The sequence below is a fragment of the Acomys minous genome, assembly GCF_964271855.1.
Source record: "Acomys minous genome assembly, chromosome: 6".
In the NCBI taxonomy this organism is placed as follows: domain Eukaryota; kingdom Metazoa; phylum Chordata; class Mammalia; order Rodentia; family Muridae; genus Acomys; species Acomys minous.
The window spans coordinates 82,605,548-82,624,621 of NC_140487.1; the positions used below are offsets into that span (position 1 = coordinate 82,605,548).

At 44.7% G+C, this 19,074-nt stretch overlaps 1 protein-coding gene across 3 annotated transcripts in view; it reads right to left on the reverse strand.

Moving 5' to 3' along the window:
* Positions 1-19,074, reverse strand: part of SLC35D1 (solute carrier family 35 member D1) — a 45,498-nt gene that overhangs the window by 14,337 nt on the left and 12,087 nt on the right. For all 3 annotated transcript variants that reach the window (XM_084785982.1, XM_084785981.1, XM_084785980.1), the window contains 2 exons: positions 2,453-2,520; positions 1,273-1,351 (listed from right to left, as the gene is read on the reverse strand). In XM_084785982.1, coding sequence (XP_084642108.1) covers positions 1,273-1,351; positions 2,453-2,520 — 147 coding nt within the window. The remainder of the gene's footprint in view (positions 1-1,272; positions 1,352-2,452; positions 2,521-19,074) is intronic.

The following is a 19,074-nucleotide window of genomic DNA, read 5'->3' on the forward strand; positions in this document are numbered from 1 at the left end:
GGACTGCCACTGCCTTCCTTTTTCAAAACCTTGCCTTTTTCATAACCTTCCTTTTTTACAACCTTGCCTTTCGCGCTCTGGCCTCTTTCAGAAGGCAAGCCCCTTTGCTAATTGCTGAGGAATCTGCGCATCTGGAGCATTCTTATAACTGAAAAGCTAGAACCACTTGATCTGATCAAAGAGGTCCCAAATTCCAATGAGCATTAGCTCAATACTCAGGGTAACTTGGCTTTTCTGCCTGAAGACAAATTACTCTTCTTTAAATAAAATGGATCAGAAGGAGAGAAATCACTAAACTGTCAGGCACAGCTTTTTTTGGTTTGGTTTCATTTGGTTTGGTTTCTTCAATACAGGGTTTCTCTGTTAGCCTTGACTGTCCTGGACTTGCTTTGTAGACCTCACTTTGTAGGCCTCAAATTTACAGCATCCAACTGCTGGGATTAAAGACGTGCACCACCATGCCCGGTGACCAGTCACAACTTTTAAAAGCAGGCCACTTGAAGGTGGCTCCAACACAGGAAATTCACATTGCTGAGTTTCTAGCAGGCTCCACCTCACCAAGAAAGGCAGCTTTCAGCAGGGGCTAAAGGGAGGGGGCTATGCCTCCACCCGGAAGCAGTCTCCTTCTCTTTCTTCCTCTACGGTAGCTAATGTGCCGACCTTGTCCCATGCTCCTCAGAGCTAAGTCACCTCCAAGTAGAGGCTATGCTTTTTCTAACCTCTCATAAGCTGACTTAGAAATTACCTCCACCAGCTAATAAGCCAGCACACATGAATAAGGTTAGGAGACTTAAGGCTACTGACAGATTCTTTTTAAATGTGTTGTTGAATCATTATTGCTGTGCATATGTGGTGGGAGAGATGTACAGTTAGAGGACAGTCTTGTGGCACCAGCGCTCTCATGTAGAATTTTACACGAATTCTAAGAATCAAATTCAAGTCATCAGGCACAGACAGCAAGTGCCTTTAACCTGCTGAACCATCTTCTTGGCCCCATAAGCCAAATTTTATTTTTTTTTAACAGTTTTTACTTACTTATATTGGGAGGCATTCATCCCATGGTATGCAAATGGTGGTCAGAGGACTACTTGAAAGAGTCAATTCTCACCTTGTACTGTGTGAGTTCTAGAGACTGAACTCGCGTCTTCAGACTTGGCAGCAGGCATCTTCACCAGCTAAGCCACCTCACTGGCCCCCAGATTTTTAAATTAGAAGACCAAGTTTAAAATATAGTAGATTCCAAAAAGAAATAGCATTGTTATTTCTTCTCACCTTAATGCAGCCAACTATCGTTGTGGTAAGAGCAGAATTATACTGAGTACAGAGGACTGTAGCATACATCAAAATAAACCTAGGGCAGAGAAGAAAGGGTCTGTTAGAGGCTAGAGCTCAAGTTCCCACAATCCCTCACTAAGAGAAACAACCAGGAATGAGCACTGAGAGCTTTCCGTGCCTCTCCACAGTTTGAAATTGTACTCAAGAAAAACATGTGTCTTTTTCTGACTGGGTGTTTTTCCTGGTACGAAAACCATGGGCACTTCATTCATGATGTCATAGGCTCTTTAGAGAATATCCTTCCTGCTAATTTGTGCAAGTGAGAGTGCTCAGGGCTCACAGGCCTCTGTCATCTGGGCACTTGCCACTAGGATAAAGTGACCCCACGGCCAGGATGAAAGCAAGAGAGCTTCTCAATGATGGGGAAAAAATGAGAAGCTGGGTGCGGTGATGTGCGCCTCTAATCCCAGCACTCGGGAGGCAGAGGCAGGTGGATCTCTGTGAGTTTAAGGCCAGCCTGGTCTACAAACTGAGTCTAGAACAGCTAGGGTTATACAGAGAAACCCTGTCTCAAAAAACAAAAACAAAACAAAATGTAAAACGAAAACAACAGCAAATGAGCACTTAAGAGGGGATGACAAGTCTGCTCAACAACTAGCCAACAGCAACTGTGACACCCAGATCACTGAGGCTTCTGAAGCACTCGCTGTGAGCATGTTCAGTCACGAACTGCAATCAAACTGCCCAGCTAAGGAGAGCACACCGGGGAAACGCAGAGACCCTCCTGCCTCTACACAGAAGTTAAGGAGCCCCAAATTACAATGCTACCACTGCTAGCCACTAACTGTGCAAATTTAGATAATTAAGTTCTGGGCCTGCTTTCTCATTGGTGATGGCCAAGGACATACGTTAGACGTCAGTGTTGAGAAAAATGAAATGATGCAAATGAAAATATAATGGCTGTGATCAAAGAGTGAAATGGTGGGCAAATGTCCATTTCATTTCTCCATCCATCTATGAGTGGCTTGGGATGAGTTTAGTGTATTCCCAGGGGATGTGAAGCCACCAGGATCTAGGTGAATAAGATACTCAGAAAAAAGGGAGAAGAAGTCTAGAACACATGTTTGAAACCTACTTCTCTAGGAAATGATCTGCTAAGCACGGATTAAAGGCTTACCCCATGACACAGGAGAGGGCGAATTGCAGCAGGAACAGGGTGTCCGCCCAGCCCTCAAACTCCATTGCCTGTAACACACAAAACAGCATGGATTTCAGAGCACACCTCCAACCACCAGCTGAAGTCCTTCTGCTCACTGTCAGCTCCCTACTACACCCCTCAAGCACTGAGTGAAACTCGAGTGTCAAATGTTGGGGGACAGAGAGTCCTTTCTCTTTAAGGGTGTGGCCCCTGGTGGATGGTCCCATACCCAAAAGTATATGGGCAAGACAAACTGGACTTTATCAGTTATTTTTTAAAGGGTCAGGGAATATGAGGTTGGGAGGGGGGCTGGAGAGATGGTTTAATGATTACAAACATTTGCTGGCCTTCTAGAGGACCTGAGTCTTCTAGAGGACCCAATACTCCTCCAGGAAATCCGACACTCTTCCAGCCAGTGTGCACAACCACATGGCATACACACACACATACATACACACACACACACACACACATACCCACAAATAAAACTAAATACATTTGTAAAAAATAAGTTAGGAATGGGGTGGAAGGGTTACAGTGGGGGGAAAATAATCAAAATAAATCATATATATATATATATATATGAAATTCTCAAAGAATTAATTAAAATACTGTAGTATAAAACAGACTTGCAGATATGTATGCCTGAACCAATTTTCAGGTCTGCCCCTTTCCAAACTGAAATGTAGAGACTTTGAACTTCCCCATCCTGGCACTAAGAAACTGTTCTTTCCTTAAAGATACGAGTCCCTCCTGCCTAAATGTGCCATGTTTGCAGGCTGCTGTCCATCAAAAGCTTTGCTGATCCCCCTGCAGTGCACAGAAGTTCAAGCGCAGCCTTAAGTTACATGTGTAGCAGAAGCCGTTCTGAAGAAAACTACTCAAACAGTTTCTCCTCCTTGGAAACTGCTGTTCTCTTGTTCTTGTTGCTTGTTTGTTTTAAGACAAACTATAAAGAACCCAAAAAGGAATGCAAGACCATCTCCCATCAGAGGAGGGGTACGGAAATAAAAACAACATTTCAGCTTTTATCTCTGTGCCCACCTGTCCAGCTCCCACTTGCCCTGTATCCAACTAAACCCCAGTTCGTGGCTGCCACAATACCAGGCTCCTCCTGTTCACAAAACAGGAGATGAAGCTTCCTCTCTGCCAGCCGTGGCCTAGGAATGCCCTCCCTGTCCACACGGACTCTCTTGTTCACCCATCAGGCTAAACCCAAGGCTCCTTCATGCGGCTGCAGCTGATCAAGCACTTCAGCGGCCCTCAGCACTTCTCTACGCTCTTACCGATCAACTGCTTTTCTTCACTGTATCTACAGACTGTGAGCTACCGCAGGGAAGACCCACTTTTTATGTAATCATACTCTAGCACAGCAGTTACCCAGCTTGTTCATGATTCTTTCTCTTTGAGGTATATCATATAGAAATAAAAGCCAGCAGTATGAAATAGTACTAATAATAGCACTAATAGACAGATGTACAGTACATAATCACTGTAACAGGCAAGATAAAGACAGCTCTGCACCCAACCTAAACATCCCCTGCTCACCGCAATCAAATAAGGGCCCTTATTTCTAGCCCTGGAGACCTCTGAAGTACTTCTGCTAGCGTGACATGCCTGGCAGAAATGATGACATTGTAAAGGCACCTTGTGTCTCTCACTCTGACTATTAGACTATTGAAACAATGAGCCCCCAAGACATTGAAATTTTCCCAAGAATCTCATGCTGGGTCTGATTCCCAGCACCCACAGGCAGCGGCTCACAGCTGCCTGTAACTCCAGTCCCAAGGGATCTAATACCCTCTTCTGGCTAGAGTTCAGTTCCACTAGGGCATCTTTGCTGTCCAAGAACTTTAGGTAGAGCAGTTATATAACACAAACATTGTCATGCACTCCTCTGTGCTGTGAGCTATAACAGCATCCCACCCTGAGAATATCACTACTCAAGGGACTTCCTTTTGCACTGTCCCACATAATTTGTTCTTAAAAATAAAGCTGCAACAAACCTCTGTGGCCATATTTTCATTTATCTTATATAAAACTTGGACTGTGAGATCAGTGGTTCTTTTACTGACTTTATCTTTACTTTATAAAAAACTGCCAAATTGTTTTCCAAAGTAGCTACACAGTTTTAGGTCCCTGCTAGCCCTGTTTGGGATTCTCACTGCTCTGCATTCTGACCCACATTTAGAGCTGTTTTGGGGCCAATCTACCAAGCAGTAAGTGGTCTCTTGTAATCTTAATTTACATTTTTCTATTAACTAACAAGTGAATATTTTTAACACACTTAATATTAGTATTTCTTCTTTTGTGAAACATCTGCCCAAATATTCCGCTCTGTGTATGAGAGACATGTGGGTACCCAAGTGCATAGCTGCACAAGCCTGTTACATGCACATGTGGCCATGCTGAGGCCAGAACAAGACGTCAGATGCCATATTCTCACTCTCCATCTTATTGCTTTGAAATGGGGTCTCTCACTTAACCATGGATGCTCCATTTGGGGCAGGCTGCCTAGCCAGTGAGGTGCACATGTCTCTACCCACTACACTGGGGGTTTAGTGTACATAGCCTTGCCTATTTGTCTTGTTTTTGTGGATGCTGGGGATCCATCCTCAGGTTCTCGCGCTTGCAGAGCAGACATGCTTACCCACTGAGCCATATCACCAGCTTTTCCAAAACTTACATTTACTTATTTTGGGGGCAGGGAGAAAGAACATGCCATGTATTGGGATCAGAAGAAAATTTAGGAAAATTGGTCCTCTAATTCCACTACGTGGGTTCCAGGGATTGAACTCAGGTCATTGGGTTTGGTGGCAAGTACCTTTACCCTTGAAGCCATCTTTCTGACCCCTCCAAAATCTTGTCTTCCAATGGCTGATTTCTATAAGGTTTTAGGAACATTCTAATAAATATCATTACTTATACATAAGTCACACATAAGCACATGAGCCACCTATGAGTGAAATGTAATCTGTATTATATCCCCACACTCCTCTTTTAGCTCTCAATATTGAGTGTGTAATTTGACACCCTGGGTCACTGTGTTAAGGATGGTTTATTCATGTTTGCCACTGATAAAAAGCAAACCAACACAGCCAAAGTATTGCCTGATATTTGGAGGGTGAGGACGGGGGTCCTCTGCACAGATCATGCTATTCGGCTCCCACAACACTTGTGTGAGATGAAAAGTAAAGGTCGTGTTATCCCCAGGGGACAACACTCAACTAACAGGAGGTCACAGAGCTAATACAGACAACTCTGAATCTGCAAACTCCAGGCCTTAAGGCTCTCCTTATATGGAACACTAGATTTTATTCCAGTAATGAATATTCAAGAGAAGACAAACAATTCTCCTGGGATCCGAGCTCCCTCCCCTAAGTATTTGGCTTGCCTCTGGAGAGCTAGTCAGCCTGCTGTATTTGGGCTTTAGCACAGGAATAGATCTTTGGCTGGGACTATGGCAAGAAGCAGCCACTTGAAAACACAGCTGCAGGATAAATATGACCCAATCAGTCCCTACAACATATAAGGGCCTGCTCCCTCTGCCACAAGGAAGGAAGAAGGAAGGAAGGAAGGAAGGAAGGAAGGAAGGAAGGAAGGAAGAAGGAAGGCAGCTAATAAAAGCTACTCCTTACTAAGTGCCTCAGCTGCACACCAAACTGAAAAATGTAAAGCACACGGTTATGCTGCTCATAAGTACACGTCCTGCTCTGCAGCCTAGTCATTCCATCCACACTGAGCAAGAAAGAAAACCTGGGAAACTGAAAGACTGAAAGGGAAAGATGCTCGTACAGTCTGCTGTGCATTTCCTGCTGGTTTAAGAGTCAAAGCTTTCAAAACAGCTGCTAAGATGCTAAAACCCTCTTATCTCAAACACAGGCGATTTTTGTTTTTGTTTTGTTTTGTTTTGTTTTTTGTTTTGGCTTTTCGAGACAGGGTTTCTCTGTGTAGCCTTGGCTGTCCTGGAATCGCTTTATAGACCAGGCTGGCCCTGAACTCACAGCAATCCATCTGCTTCTGCCTCGCGAGTGCTGGAATTAAAGGTGTGTGCCACCACCCCAGCATCAAACACAGGTTTTTAAAACAACAAATGGATTATGCTTGTTTTGGGCCAGAATGCATGTAATCTTTGGGGTTGCCCAACAAGGCCCCTCCAAACCTCTTTATACTTTTGTTTATAAAAGGTAATTCAAGAGAAGTAAGCTAGTGCGTTCTCTCTATAGATAGATAGATAGATAGATAGATAGATAGATAGATAGATAGATATATTGACAGGGTCTTACTATGTATCCCTGGCTAGCCTTGAACTCTATGTAGATCAGGTTGGTCTTGAATTCACAGAAATATGCCTTTCTCTGCTTCCCAAGTGGTGGGATTAAGGGCAGATATCATCACTCTCAGCTAATTTCTTCCTTAATTTTAAAAATTAATTTGTAAAAACTTCTTAATCTTGTCAAAGAGAATTCCTGGAAGGAAACTGTCTGGAAAGTCTGATACTAATTAGAATTTCCATGATATGGAGAGGTTGGGATGGTGCAGGTCCAGAGGCTCGTTACCTTATCTCAGCCTAGCTTTAAGCCTTGAATAGCCATTCTGTGTTCACCTCTATGTATGAACTAACATCACGTGACTTCTAAATAACAACATTTTGGAATCTACTAATGTAGCCAAGCACCAGCTTCCACCAACCCAAAAGCTAACAGTATCATCAGAGAGAACGGGAAGCCTATAAAAAAAGCTTCCATCTTCTCGTAACCGCCTCCCCGATGGACCCACCAAGATATATATTTTTATTGTATATGAGTACTTTACCAGCAGAAGAGGGCATCAGATCACATAATAGATGGTTGTGAGGCCATCATGTGGTTGCTGGGAATTGAACTCAGGACCACTGGAAGAGCAGGCGATGCTCTTAACCACTGACCCATCTCTCCAGCCCCACCCCCTCCTTCCCACCAAGATATTTTAACCTTTTTTTTAGTTTATGATTTCCACTGTCCTATAAAATAATAAAGCTTTGCCAGGCGTGGTGGTGCATGCCTTTAATCCCAGAACTAGGGAGGCAGAGGCTGGTGGATCACTGTGAGTTCGAGGCCAGCCTAGTCTACAAAGTGAGTCCAGGACAGCCAAGGCTACGCAGAGAAACCCTGTCTCGAAAAACCAAAAAATAAAACAATAATAATAATAATAATAATAATAATGATAATAATAATGCTTCATGACACTACCTTCACACTGGAACATTTGATTTGAAGTAACAAATATGTGTTGCTGGGCCATGGTCACTGAAATTTAGCTCTAGAATAAAATACCTTTTATGTACTTTAATGCTAGAGCTTATTTTTTCACCAAACAACATTCAAACCTGGTAAACTACATCCTTTGAGAAATGTTAACTTCAAGAGAGACTTGATACTCTATGAGCATATACAGGGGGAGGAGGACCCCCTCAGTCACAGTCATAGGGGAGGGGAGTAGGGGGAAAGCGGGAGGGAGGGAGGAATGGAAGGATACAAGGGATGGGATAACAATTTAGATGTAATATGAATAAATTAATTTTTTAAAAGAGCCACAAAACCATATAGATACCTGCTGTTAATAGCTCCTCCCTCTCCACCCGCCCCGCCCGGGTTCTCTTTATAAACTCAATAATTGTAACACATGATACTGATAAATTGTCATGTGCTGTGTGTGTAAGCTTGTTAAAAAGTAGCCACTAGAAGCCAAGAAGGCTTTCTTATGCCAAACTTGAGCATGTTTACTTCAAGTGTCCTCCAGGGACTCTTGTCCGGAGACAGGCTGGCCCCTGGCTCTGTAACCCAGAGAGGAAAGAACAGTGAAACAGCCAAGGGTAAAAACACTGTGTCCTTGCAAACAGCTAAAAAGTGAAACATTTCCCACAGAGGTCAGTAAAGTTTATCCCATGATGTCAAAAAGTCTGTAATGGGAATGGGAAGCTCATCTATGGAGAAGCTGCTCTGATTGGAAGCTCATCTATGGAGACGCTGCTCTGATTGGATGGGAAGCTATGAAGACGCTGCTCTGATTCAATGGGAAGCTCATGGAGATGCTGCTCTGATTGGAAGCTCATCTGTTATACAGATTGCCTAACATGCAGATGGATGGGGAGAGGGGCCACATTGGGTAATAGAGATGATGCATTTCCAAGATGGCTGGCTTCTTCCTCTCTCAGATGGCTAGCCTGGCAGCACAGAACAAAAGCCAGTCAGGTCCCGTGATGATGAATTTCTGACCCATTCAAGTCTGGGTCAGGTCAAGTTTCCACCAAGGTTGTGGGCCTCTCAGCCACCTTTTGTTCAAACTAATCAATCCTAAAATGGGAAAAAAAAGACCCCCTCAAAGATCCTTAAAAACTCCAGCCTCGTGAAAGACTGGATTTCCCTAGCCAGACTCCTCTTGCTGCTTTGTCGAGGGTCTCTCTCTCTCTCTCTCTCTCTCTCTCTCTCTCTCTCTCTCTCTCTCTCTCTCTCTCTGTGCCTTGCTGTGTGTCCTCAGCCCTCACAAAGCCTTTCTTCACCTACTGGTGCTGTCTGCTGAGTCTGAGATTATCCCCGCTGCTACTTGCTGCTTTTGAGGTTTTTCTGCCTTTAATTCTTTAACTGGCAGAGAAAACTAATCCCATCAAGAAGTCTAAACAGTAACACATCCCCAGAAAAAAAGCTCAATCGGGAACTCCAGTTGACTGCCTCAACTTCCCCAGTCAGATTCTGCTCATGTTTGTAAACCCTCACTTTGATGATGTTGCTTGTTCACTCTCTCAGTCGGGCTACTCCAATGGTTCCCGCTGAACACTGAGGGGACCTGATTCAGTGTTTTGCTTTCTACTGCTTCTTCTAGCTGCTATTCACTATTTATTCTTTTACTTTTGCTTTTACTTTATAAACTCACTCATTCAAAACTGAAAACACTACAATAGATACTGTCCAGATGGTATATACGACGAACACTAACTTTGCTCCTTCCTCATTCTGAAATTCTTTTTTCTTTCTTTCTTTTTTCCCCCCTTTTCTTTTTTGTTTACAGTCTTTACCTAAATGGAGGTCCCTAAGGATGGAACTTTCCAGACAAGCATTGGGCGGAACCTCCCTTCTGTACTAACGTGTTATTGGGAAATGACATATCCTTTTTTCCCCCTTTCTGCCTCTATACAGCAATGCTTACTAGATCAACAAGTCAAAAGCAGCTCAGGCTGAGGGGCGCCTCAACGGCACAGCACTTGCCTAGCAATCAGGGGATCACGAATTCAAGCCCCGTTTGCCACCACCCATCAAAAAACAAAAAGTAGGAATTCTGCTTCTCACTCTGCAATTGTCTTTCTGTGAGGCCATGGAAACGCGGCTGGACTTCTGTGGGCCTCCAGCTGCACCACAGAGGGAGGAAAAGTTCAATCCAGCTGCCTTTTGTGAGGACCAAGTGAGAGAATGAAATGAAACACTTTAAGTGTGTACAGAATGTATAGACAGGTGTTATTTTCTGTACTTCTTCCACTATTATCTCTCAGTGGTTGCTTTATTTGCAAACTTTTATTCTTTCTAAAATAGGAAATACAGAAGACACAGCAACTATGAACTTTGTCCAATCAGGGGTAAAGGTGTTTTAAACAAAACACAACTTCTACCTCTTGAGAAAACTGATAAAGAGCATATTGAAGATGGAGCCTGCCTGGTCACGCTGTGTGTGGCACAGAGCTGACTGGGAGCTATGCCACAGGCCTGCAGTCTTCAATCTGCTTAGTGGTGGCTGTGATTATAGATTACACATGATGGTTCCTTAAGCGGCCTTCTGTTTTGAAGGAAGTTCCCAGGTGTTGTTAGCCCATTGCACAACCATGGGCCCTACAGACTACCAGCATCAAGAATATCACACAGTCAAAGGGCAAACAAACCAACCACTTCTGGAAATCAAAACACTTGGTGTGAATAGATTTTTGGTTCAATAAAAATATCTGCAAAATCTTTGTTCTTTTGTTGCTTGGGTTAACTAACCCGGGGATAAAGGAGGGAGCGTCTGTGAAGGCTGTACTCATGATCATGAGCTCACTGCAGTACAACGACCTGCACTAGGTCAAGCCAACATGAGCAGCTGCTGTTCCAGCAGGAGGTACTAATTAAAAAAGAAGGCGACAACATGACAGTGGGACGCGGACATGCTAGGGGATGTTCATAGGGAGGGAGCAGGGAAGAAAAGGATAGATATAATCAGTATGCACTGTATACATTTTGAAACTGCCATAGAATAGATAAAATATATAAGTAAGCACAATATATTTAAGGAACATGAGTGAGAACAATGCCATGCCACTTTGAAAAGTACTGAGAAAAAAGCCTGAGTCCTTACCCAGCGTAAGTACCAGGGATCTTGCAGGAGGATAACAGCACAACTGATGATCTCCACGCTTCTCTCCCAACCCGAGGAGAGCTGGGCCGCAGGCAGTGCTCCCGCCACCCACTCACTCCCTTCCACACCACACTCTAGCCATCTCGTGCGACCTCTCTCCCTCTGCACCCCACTCCTGCCTTAGATAGGAAATCAGAGCCCAGACAGCTTCACTACTTTCTCTCTGCCCTCAGGGCTCTAACACCTATGTATGGGAACAGTACACACCCTCTCTTACCTACTGAGTCACTGCTCCTATTTTTAAAAAGCATGGCCTCAAAGACAAGAATAGCTAAAGAGTATTCAAACTCAGAAAAACCCATCCATATGTATGTAAAGAATTCCTGATCCAACATACTTGTTTCACAAGGAGAATGCCAAAGCCTAGAAATAAAAGATGTGTCTCTATGTGGAGAAAATACTACAAGATCTAAATAAATAAATAAATAAATAAATAAATAAATAAATAACCAAGCTGTGTGGTCCACAGGGTGATCCTGAAAAAAAAATCAGTAACTCTTAACAGGCTAAGTAAGGAGCATAAAAGGCTTCATTACTTAGAAATGGACGTAATGATTAGTAATTACCTAGACCTGGACAGCAACTTTTCCTTGAGCTCTTCGGAGCCATGCCACTATGGTAGTGGCCTTGTGAGGACTACAGTAGGGGACTATTCTTCCATAGGTACCTGAGAACACCCAGCAGGGTGTGCTGCCAAGAAGCCAAGGCCAGCCCTTGCTGCAGCATTCCATTTTGGAGGCAGCAGCTCAAAGCATAAACATATCTATCCTGACACTTTGGAAAGTCACTAGTGAAATGATACCCATTCTGTTTTCACCTATGTTATTATATGTTGTTTTTTATTATTAACAGGAAGATGATTTCTGTACAATGCACAGACTTTTAGTGTTTTGAGACAGGGTCTCATATAATCCAGAGTAGTCTCAAATTCAGTATGTAACAAGGATGGCCTTGAACTCCTGGTCCTCCTGTTTCCACAACGGGGGTTTTGTTGGCTCGTTTTGAGACAGTGTCATACTGCTGGCCAGGCTGGCCCCAAACTCAGGCCCATCCGCCAGCCTCAGCCTCCCAAATTCTGAGATTACAAGTGCAAACCAAGCCTATGTTTTCTTAAAAGAGTATTTTAAGGTGCATCTTTTCTAAAACTAAGTGCTAAGTATATTGGTCCTTTCCTCTCTAGTAATCCTAAGAGTCTGCAGATAAGAAAGGAGGAGGGAGAAAGGGAGGGAAGGAGAGGCAGAGCCACACAAAAAGGAGCCTGAGCTCTCAGGACGCTCTGCTCAGTGCTGGTACTAGTGCTCCCTGGTGTGAGTCTCAGTTCGATTTTGCCTTGTAATTATACAGAACTTTAGAGTGTCTGAGCCTCCAATTCTTACTTAAGATTCTATGCTCACAGCACACCTGCGCCTCTGGGGAACTGACCTTTCAGAGCCTCTTGCTAGATTTCCTAATAAAAAAAGTAATTTCTCTGCTTCATCTGAGTTTGCTTCAGTTTACATCCTAGGTCAAAACCTTTTAAGTTTGAATAATAACATTAATGTGTTATTTGGTTTGTCCCACCTGCCCTAGTTGTTTAAATTGAGGCTCCATCACAGAATACTTTATCTTTTTCTTACTGTTTAATTTATAAAGAATAGTTTTTAAGTACTTTTGCATGGTTGCACAGTAAATATATACATATATATATATTTGACCTGTTCCCATACCCCGTGCAAATGCATAAAAAATTTTTGGTTACTTTATTGCCTCCTATTTTTCTAGAGTTTCTTTGTTTAAATAGCCGAAGAATATGTGAATGTCCCTGCACTGTGTGGCTCTGGAGTCTAGTGCTGAGAGCAGCTTATCAGCCCTGACTATCAAAGACATTGGCTCACAGCAGCTGAGCGAACAGAGCCTACTGTGCACACCTGCATGCCTTTGCTCCAGAAAGCATTTTACCTAGTGGACATTGTATTTGCCTGATTTATTTTATGTGTGTCAAAGCAGAGTTGAGAGCAAAGAGGGGCCGTGATCATCAGTGGAACCAGAGGCTGCCAATCTTCCTACTTCTCATAACAAACTCTAACAACCTCTTCCTATCAGCAAAGAAGCCTCCAAATGGCTGTATCTAGATCTAAGCCTAATTTAGATGGGAGGAGGGAGGAGGACGGCGGGGAGAAGGAGAGCACTAGTCTTCGAATGGACGCCCGATCCTCTCTGGCCCTAGTGTCCTTGTTCATGGAAAGTAGAGCTTTCTCCGGTCTCCGGCTTCCCGGCTGTCCATGTTCCAGCCATGGATCTACTACTGCAGCCATCCTGGGTTCATGGTGAGTCCTACCTGGAATACATCTTCAAGCCCCCTACACACACACACACACACACACACACACACACACACACACATGCAAACACATGCAACCACACATGCACACACAACCATACATGCACACAGATGCACACGCACGTGTTACTAAGGGCCCACCTCACCTTTTCTTGTTTTCACTCATTTGGACAGTGCTAAGCACTTTCTCCTCAAGGCTCAGAACCTGCTTTTGCTTCTAATTGGATTACTCTCCAAAAACATACAAATTGTTTCTCAGTCCATTCACTTCAGAGTCTGCTCAGATAAGCCTTAGAAAGCTCAGAAAGCCTTAGTTACTTTCGCCAGCTGCATTTTTCAAAATAGCAATTCCCCATCATTCCCTCTTTGATCCATTTGTCTTCACAGCTCTTACTATATGACCCGTGTACAATCTGACTTACCTACCGAATCCAAGCTCCATTTCAGCAGCAGCGTGGTCTTTCTTTCCATAGAAGCACTGAGTCGTCATAAAATGACAGTGCTATGACTGTGAACAAAGGAGGGCAAAGCCCTGATGCTCTACTTCACTCTTTTGCCAGCACTCAGATGTTTCTCCCAAGGTCCCATAGTAAAGCCCTGCATGGAAATCCCAAGTGGAGCAGAAACCACGCTGGGTGCAGCAGATGGCTATGGGAGACAGACGCAGCCAGACACAGAAGCAGGGGCTCCGCAGGCATCAGAGAGGTGGCTACTCTACATCCCAGCACTGTGGAACCTCGAGGACACCCAACTTCTGTAAACAGCGTAACAAACCTTCTCGGGGTATATAGCTAAGCTCAAGAAACACTATTCATGTTCAAATATCTTGTCAGGTAAAGCGCATCACACCTGCAGAGAAAGTATGACTTCCAGCCAGAAGAGGCTCAAACTGTTCATTTGCAAACAGGCTTAAAAATAAAGTGCCTTATCCATGAAGGATTCATTCTATAGAAAGTGAGCATACATATACATGTTTGTTCACACACACACACACACACACACACATATAAGAAAGCACACAAACAAAAGACACAATCTGACAATGAACCCAACTTACTAGACACCTAAAATCTGCCACATGTCCCAGACTTTATTGTGGACCCCTTTGAGACGAACGTGATTGACAACATGACAGTAAACATCTTGTAGTATACTACGGGTCCTAACGTCAGCTTGGCTCCACCACCAATCGCTGTTCTAAGTCACTGCTCTGAGTCATGACTCTAAAACAAGCCTCCAAATGGGTGAACATTTCTTGTTGTGTTTGGTGGATAGGAAAACCAAGAAGCAGCCAGGTGTGGTGTTACACACTTACAACCCCAGTACTTAGGAGGTAGTGGCAAGAGAAGGGCTCTAAGTGCACAGCATGGCGTACATACTGCATTCTAGGCTATCCAAAGCTACCTATCAAAATGAGGAGGGGATGTAGCTGTTGAGGGAGGTAAGCTAGGAACTAGCTTTATCTGAACAGTAAATAGTGCTATGCAGCTCCCAGCAATTCCTCCTAACCTGAACACATATGAGATTTTCTGACAGGGATGCATTTTGGCACTCAGTCCTACACCACCTAGAGCCCTGTGTGGGAAATGTTAAGCCTCACACTTTTATCAGAAGTTACCACAGAACTTTCTTAACACAGCAAAGACACTCAGGAATAAATGAAATAATGTCTTATCTTATAAATACCTGGGAATTTAAGAAGACAGAGTTAGGATCACATTCTAAGCTCCAAATTTAATTCACACCACAACATCATACTTACATCATCTATGTTTCTATTTCATTCAAGGCTAATTATACATGGAGCAATGTATCCTTAACCCCAGCAACAAGACTGGAGAGACCTCCTTCAACCCCAAGATGCCCTCAAAACTCTCTGGGACCTTCTACCAGTGGGTAGGCTCCCCACAAAGAAGCAGAGAGTGTTACAGAAGACAGTATGACCAGCGTCTACTTGTACCTCAATAAATGTGCTGCAATTAATAGTAAAACTAAACAAACATGTGAAATGAAAAACACAGTAGGGATGTGACCCAAAATAGTGACTTCAGATTTTTTTTTCCCCGAGACAGGGTTTCTCTGTGTAACACCTCTGGCTGTCTTGGAACTAGCTCTGTAGACCAGGCTGGCCTTGAACTCACAGCGATCCACCTGCCTCTGCCTCCCAAGTACTGGGATTAAAGGCGTACGCCAACACTGCCCAGCTGTGACTTCAGCTTTTATACTCAACTTTATCATCCCAATTTGAAAATATTTAAGTGTACTGACACTCCTCAAAATCAGTGTGGTAAAATATGTTCTTGACCTGTATCTGACAGTGTCATTAGAAAAGTAAAACAAGGAGAAAACAAATGCACTTCCTAACTGAAAACAGAAGAGTAAGAGGGAAACAAATCTAACCCTACTGTAGATGGCAAAGTACCTTTTCATGCCATGAATACACATGCTTAGCCATACTGGAACATTCAAACTATTCTCTCTGTCTCTGCCTCTGTCTCTGTTCCCTGCCCCCGTCTCTTCAGGGTTTCTCTGTGTATCCTTGCCTGTCCTGGAATTGGCTCTACAGAACAGGCTGGCCTCAAACTCAAAGATGTGCCTGACTCTGCCTCCTGAGAGCTGGGACTGAAGTGCTGCTGAACTTTGAAATATGCACAAGTTGTGCTACAACTTCTATATAAACTGTCATCATTTTGGAATGAAGACATGCCTGCTTTGGCTGAGAGTTTCAAGCAGCTACGTGATACTAGTCCAGACCTGATGGAACGCCTCTCTTTGCTAGGTCCTTCCAGTGCATACGCGTGATGATGCTTACAGCATTCTTAAAGCATGTCTCATGAGCATACTGGCCTTGGGACTTGGAGCCATCTGTCCTGTCCTGTCCTGTCCTGTCCCGAGGGGCAGATTGTCTTCTTTCACACCTTTGTTCTACATCTCAAGAGTAAAAGCTGCTTCCACCAGAGTCTGCTAGAGAGAAGCAGACCTCTGCAGTCTCAAGAGTAAAAGCTGCTTCCACCAGAGTCTGCTAGAGAGAAGCAGACCTCTGCAGACCATGGCTTCTCCCAACAGTGTGACCTTACGCAAGTTTTTTAATGTTTCTGAATTTCCTTCCACATTAACAAAATATGGAAATTCAAGCTTCCTACAGCTATTAAGAAAACTAGATTATATGTCAGTTAAGTGACCAGCACATACATAAGAAGGATTCAGGAAATATTAGTTTCTCATTTCACTTTCTCCAAAGCCAGAGAACAATTAGATACTTTACCACTGTTAGTCAAAGCAACAGCAATTTCTACTTTGGGGTCCTGTTTAGGCTTGCTGGCAGCCAGGCTACAGTTTACTAGAACATCTGTTCATATGTTCAGAAAGATCTGGAGAACTCTTTGAAAGAATGGTATTGAAAAGTATATCAAAACAAAAAGCTTCATAAGTTGTCAAGATCCTTACTCAGCTCCAAGAATGTATCAATAGTCTAATTTCAAAACCTTCTATTCGAGCTGGTTGTGGTAGCGCATACACTTGGGAGGCAGAGGCAGAGGCAGGTGGATCGCTGTGAGTTCGAGGCCAGCCTGGTCTACGAGGAAAGTCCAGGACAGCCAAGGCTACACAGAGAAACCCTGTCTCGAAAAGCCAATAAATAAATAAATAAATAAATAAATAAATAAATAAAATAAAATAAAAAATCAAAATAGTCTGCTGTCCTCAGAAAGTGTAGCCAACATACTTATTCTGAAGCCTGGGTTCAAAGACAAAATCTTGGAAGAGGTATCATTGGCAGAATTTTGCATTTCCATTTAGTTTGTAAAATTTTGTGATTCTAACAATATAATACCAGTTTTTATATAAATATTGGCCTATTCTGCAGAAAAATTCTCTAGGATTGATTTTGCTATTTTATTCTATATTTACTTAATGAAAATTTTGCATAAAATTAGTAAATGACTATATGAGCTGCTATTTATCTGGTCAAGGCACCATTCGATACTAAGTACCTCCTCCCAGTGATGGGAACAAAGGTGGGATTGAAGCAAGGATGACACCTATCAAAAAACACAGCTAGAGTCTCAAAGGGTTTCACTACTTCAGAATCTTTTTTTTTTTTTAATTTTATGTGTACTGGTGTGGGGTGTCAGATCCCCTAGAACTAGAGTTACGGACAGTTGTGAGCTGCCATGCGGGTGCTGGGAACCGAACCCAGGTCCTTTGGAAGAGCAGACAGGATTCTTAACTACTGAGCCATCTCTCCAGTCCCTTCAGGATCTTTTATTTTTCAGGGATAGTTAGCTCCCATTCCCATTTTACAGCTTAATAAAAATGCAAAAGCTTCCCCCTCCAAGCCTCAGGGAGTACTGTGAGAGATGGGTGGATAAAACTTAAGAGCCAGAGGGTGGGAAGGAGGGCGGTGAAGCACTTCAGAGCTTACGGCCAACGTGACTGTCAACCACGGCAGGCGTGCCTATCTGCGTGCTCAAAGTCGGACCCTTCAACCGTCCACTGTGGATGAGGAAGGAGTTTTAGAGCCCTCCCCTGCTCCCCCTCCCCCGCCATCCGTCTCCCAGAGTGCGCAGCAGCAGCTAACAGCTACAGGAAGGGGCTCATTTCCTTTAGAAGTGTAGCCACAGGCTAATTACCCATGGTCCCATAAATAACCCCTAGCCCCTACTCCTGCAAGGACACCTACAGAATCTCAACGGAATATGAACACACAGATATCAAAGTAGGAGGGGATCTTGTTGGAAAGAAGGGGTTAGGCAGGAGTGGGGAGGGATGGGAGAGGATAGTGGGAGGATGCCTATGACGGAAACACACACACACACACACACACACACACACACACACAATCAATCAATCAAATTGTTCTTAATGTAAACTTTTCTTTCTCTGTACTAGCACAGAGAGCAGCTATTCTAAGCCACTTTTGTTGGAGGTTGGTCTAATGTATTTCGATGTTAATCACTGCTTGCTGTCTCTGTGACCCACCTGTACCTTGCCTAAGAGCCACCACACCTGGGCAGAGCAAATGGGAGAGGCATGGCTAAGGTTCCAGGGCTTGGGAGACAGAGATGATCTTGAGAAGAGGAGAGACCTGAGGAGAGGAGAGGAGAGGAGAGGAGGGGAGGGGAGGGGAGGGGAGGGGAGGGGAGGGGAGAGGAGAGGAGAGGAGGGGAGAGGAGGGGAGGGGAGGGGAGAGGAGGGGAGAGGAGAGGAGGGGAGAGGAGAGGAGGGGAGAGGAGGGGAGGGGAGAGGAGAGGAGGGGAGAGGAGAGGAGGGGAGAGGAGAGGAGGGGAGAGGAGGGGAGGGGAGAGGAGGGGAGGGGAGAGGAGGGGAGGGGAGAGGAGGGGAGAGGAGGGGAGAGGAGAGGAGAGGAGAGGAGAGGAGGGGAGGGGAGAGGAGGGGAGAGGAGGGGAGGGGAGGGGAGAGGAGAGGAGGGGAGAGGAGAGGAGGGGAGAGGAGAGGAGGGGAGAGGAGGGGAGGGGAGAGGAGGGGAGGGGAGAGGAGAGGAGGGGAGAGGAGGGGAGGGGAGAGGAGGGGAGAGGAGGGAGAGGAGAGGAGAGGAGAGGAGAGGAGAGGAGAGGAGGGGAGGGGAGAGGAGGGGAGAGGAGGGGAGGGGAGAGGAGGGGAGAGGAGGGGAGGGGAGAGGAGAGGAGAGGAGGGGAGAGGAGGGGAGGGGAGAGGAGGGGAGAGGAGGGGAGGGGAGAGGAGAGGAGAGGAGAGGAGGGGAGGGGAGAGGAGAGGAGAGGAGGGGAGAGGAGAGGAGGAGAGGAGAGGAGAGGAGGGGAGGGGAGAGGAGGGAGAGGAGGGGAGAGGAGAGGAGGGAGAGGAGAGGAGGGGAGAGGAGAGGAGGGGAGAGGAGAGGAGG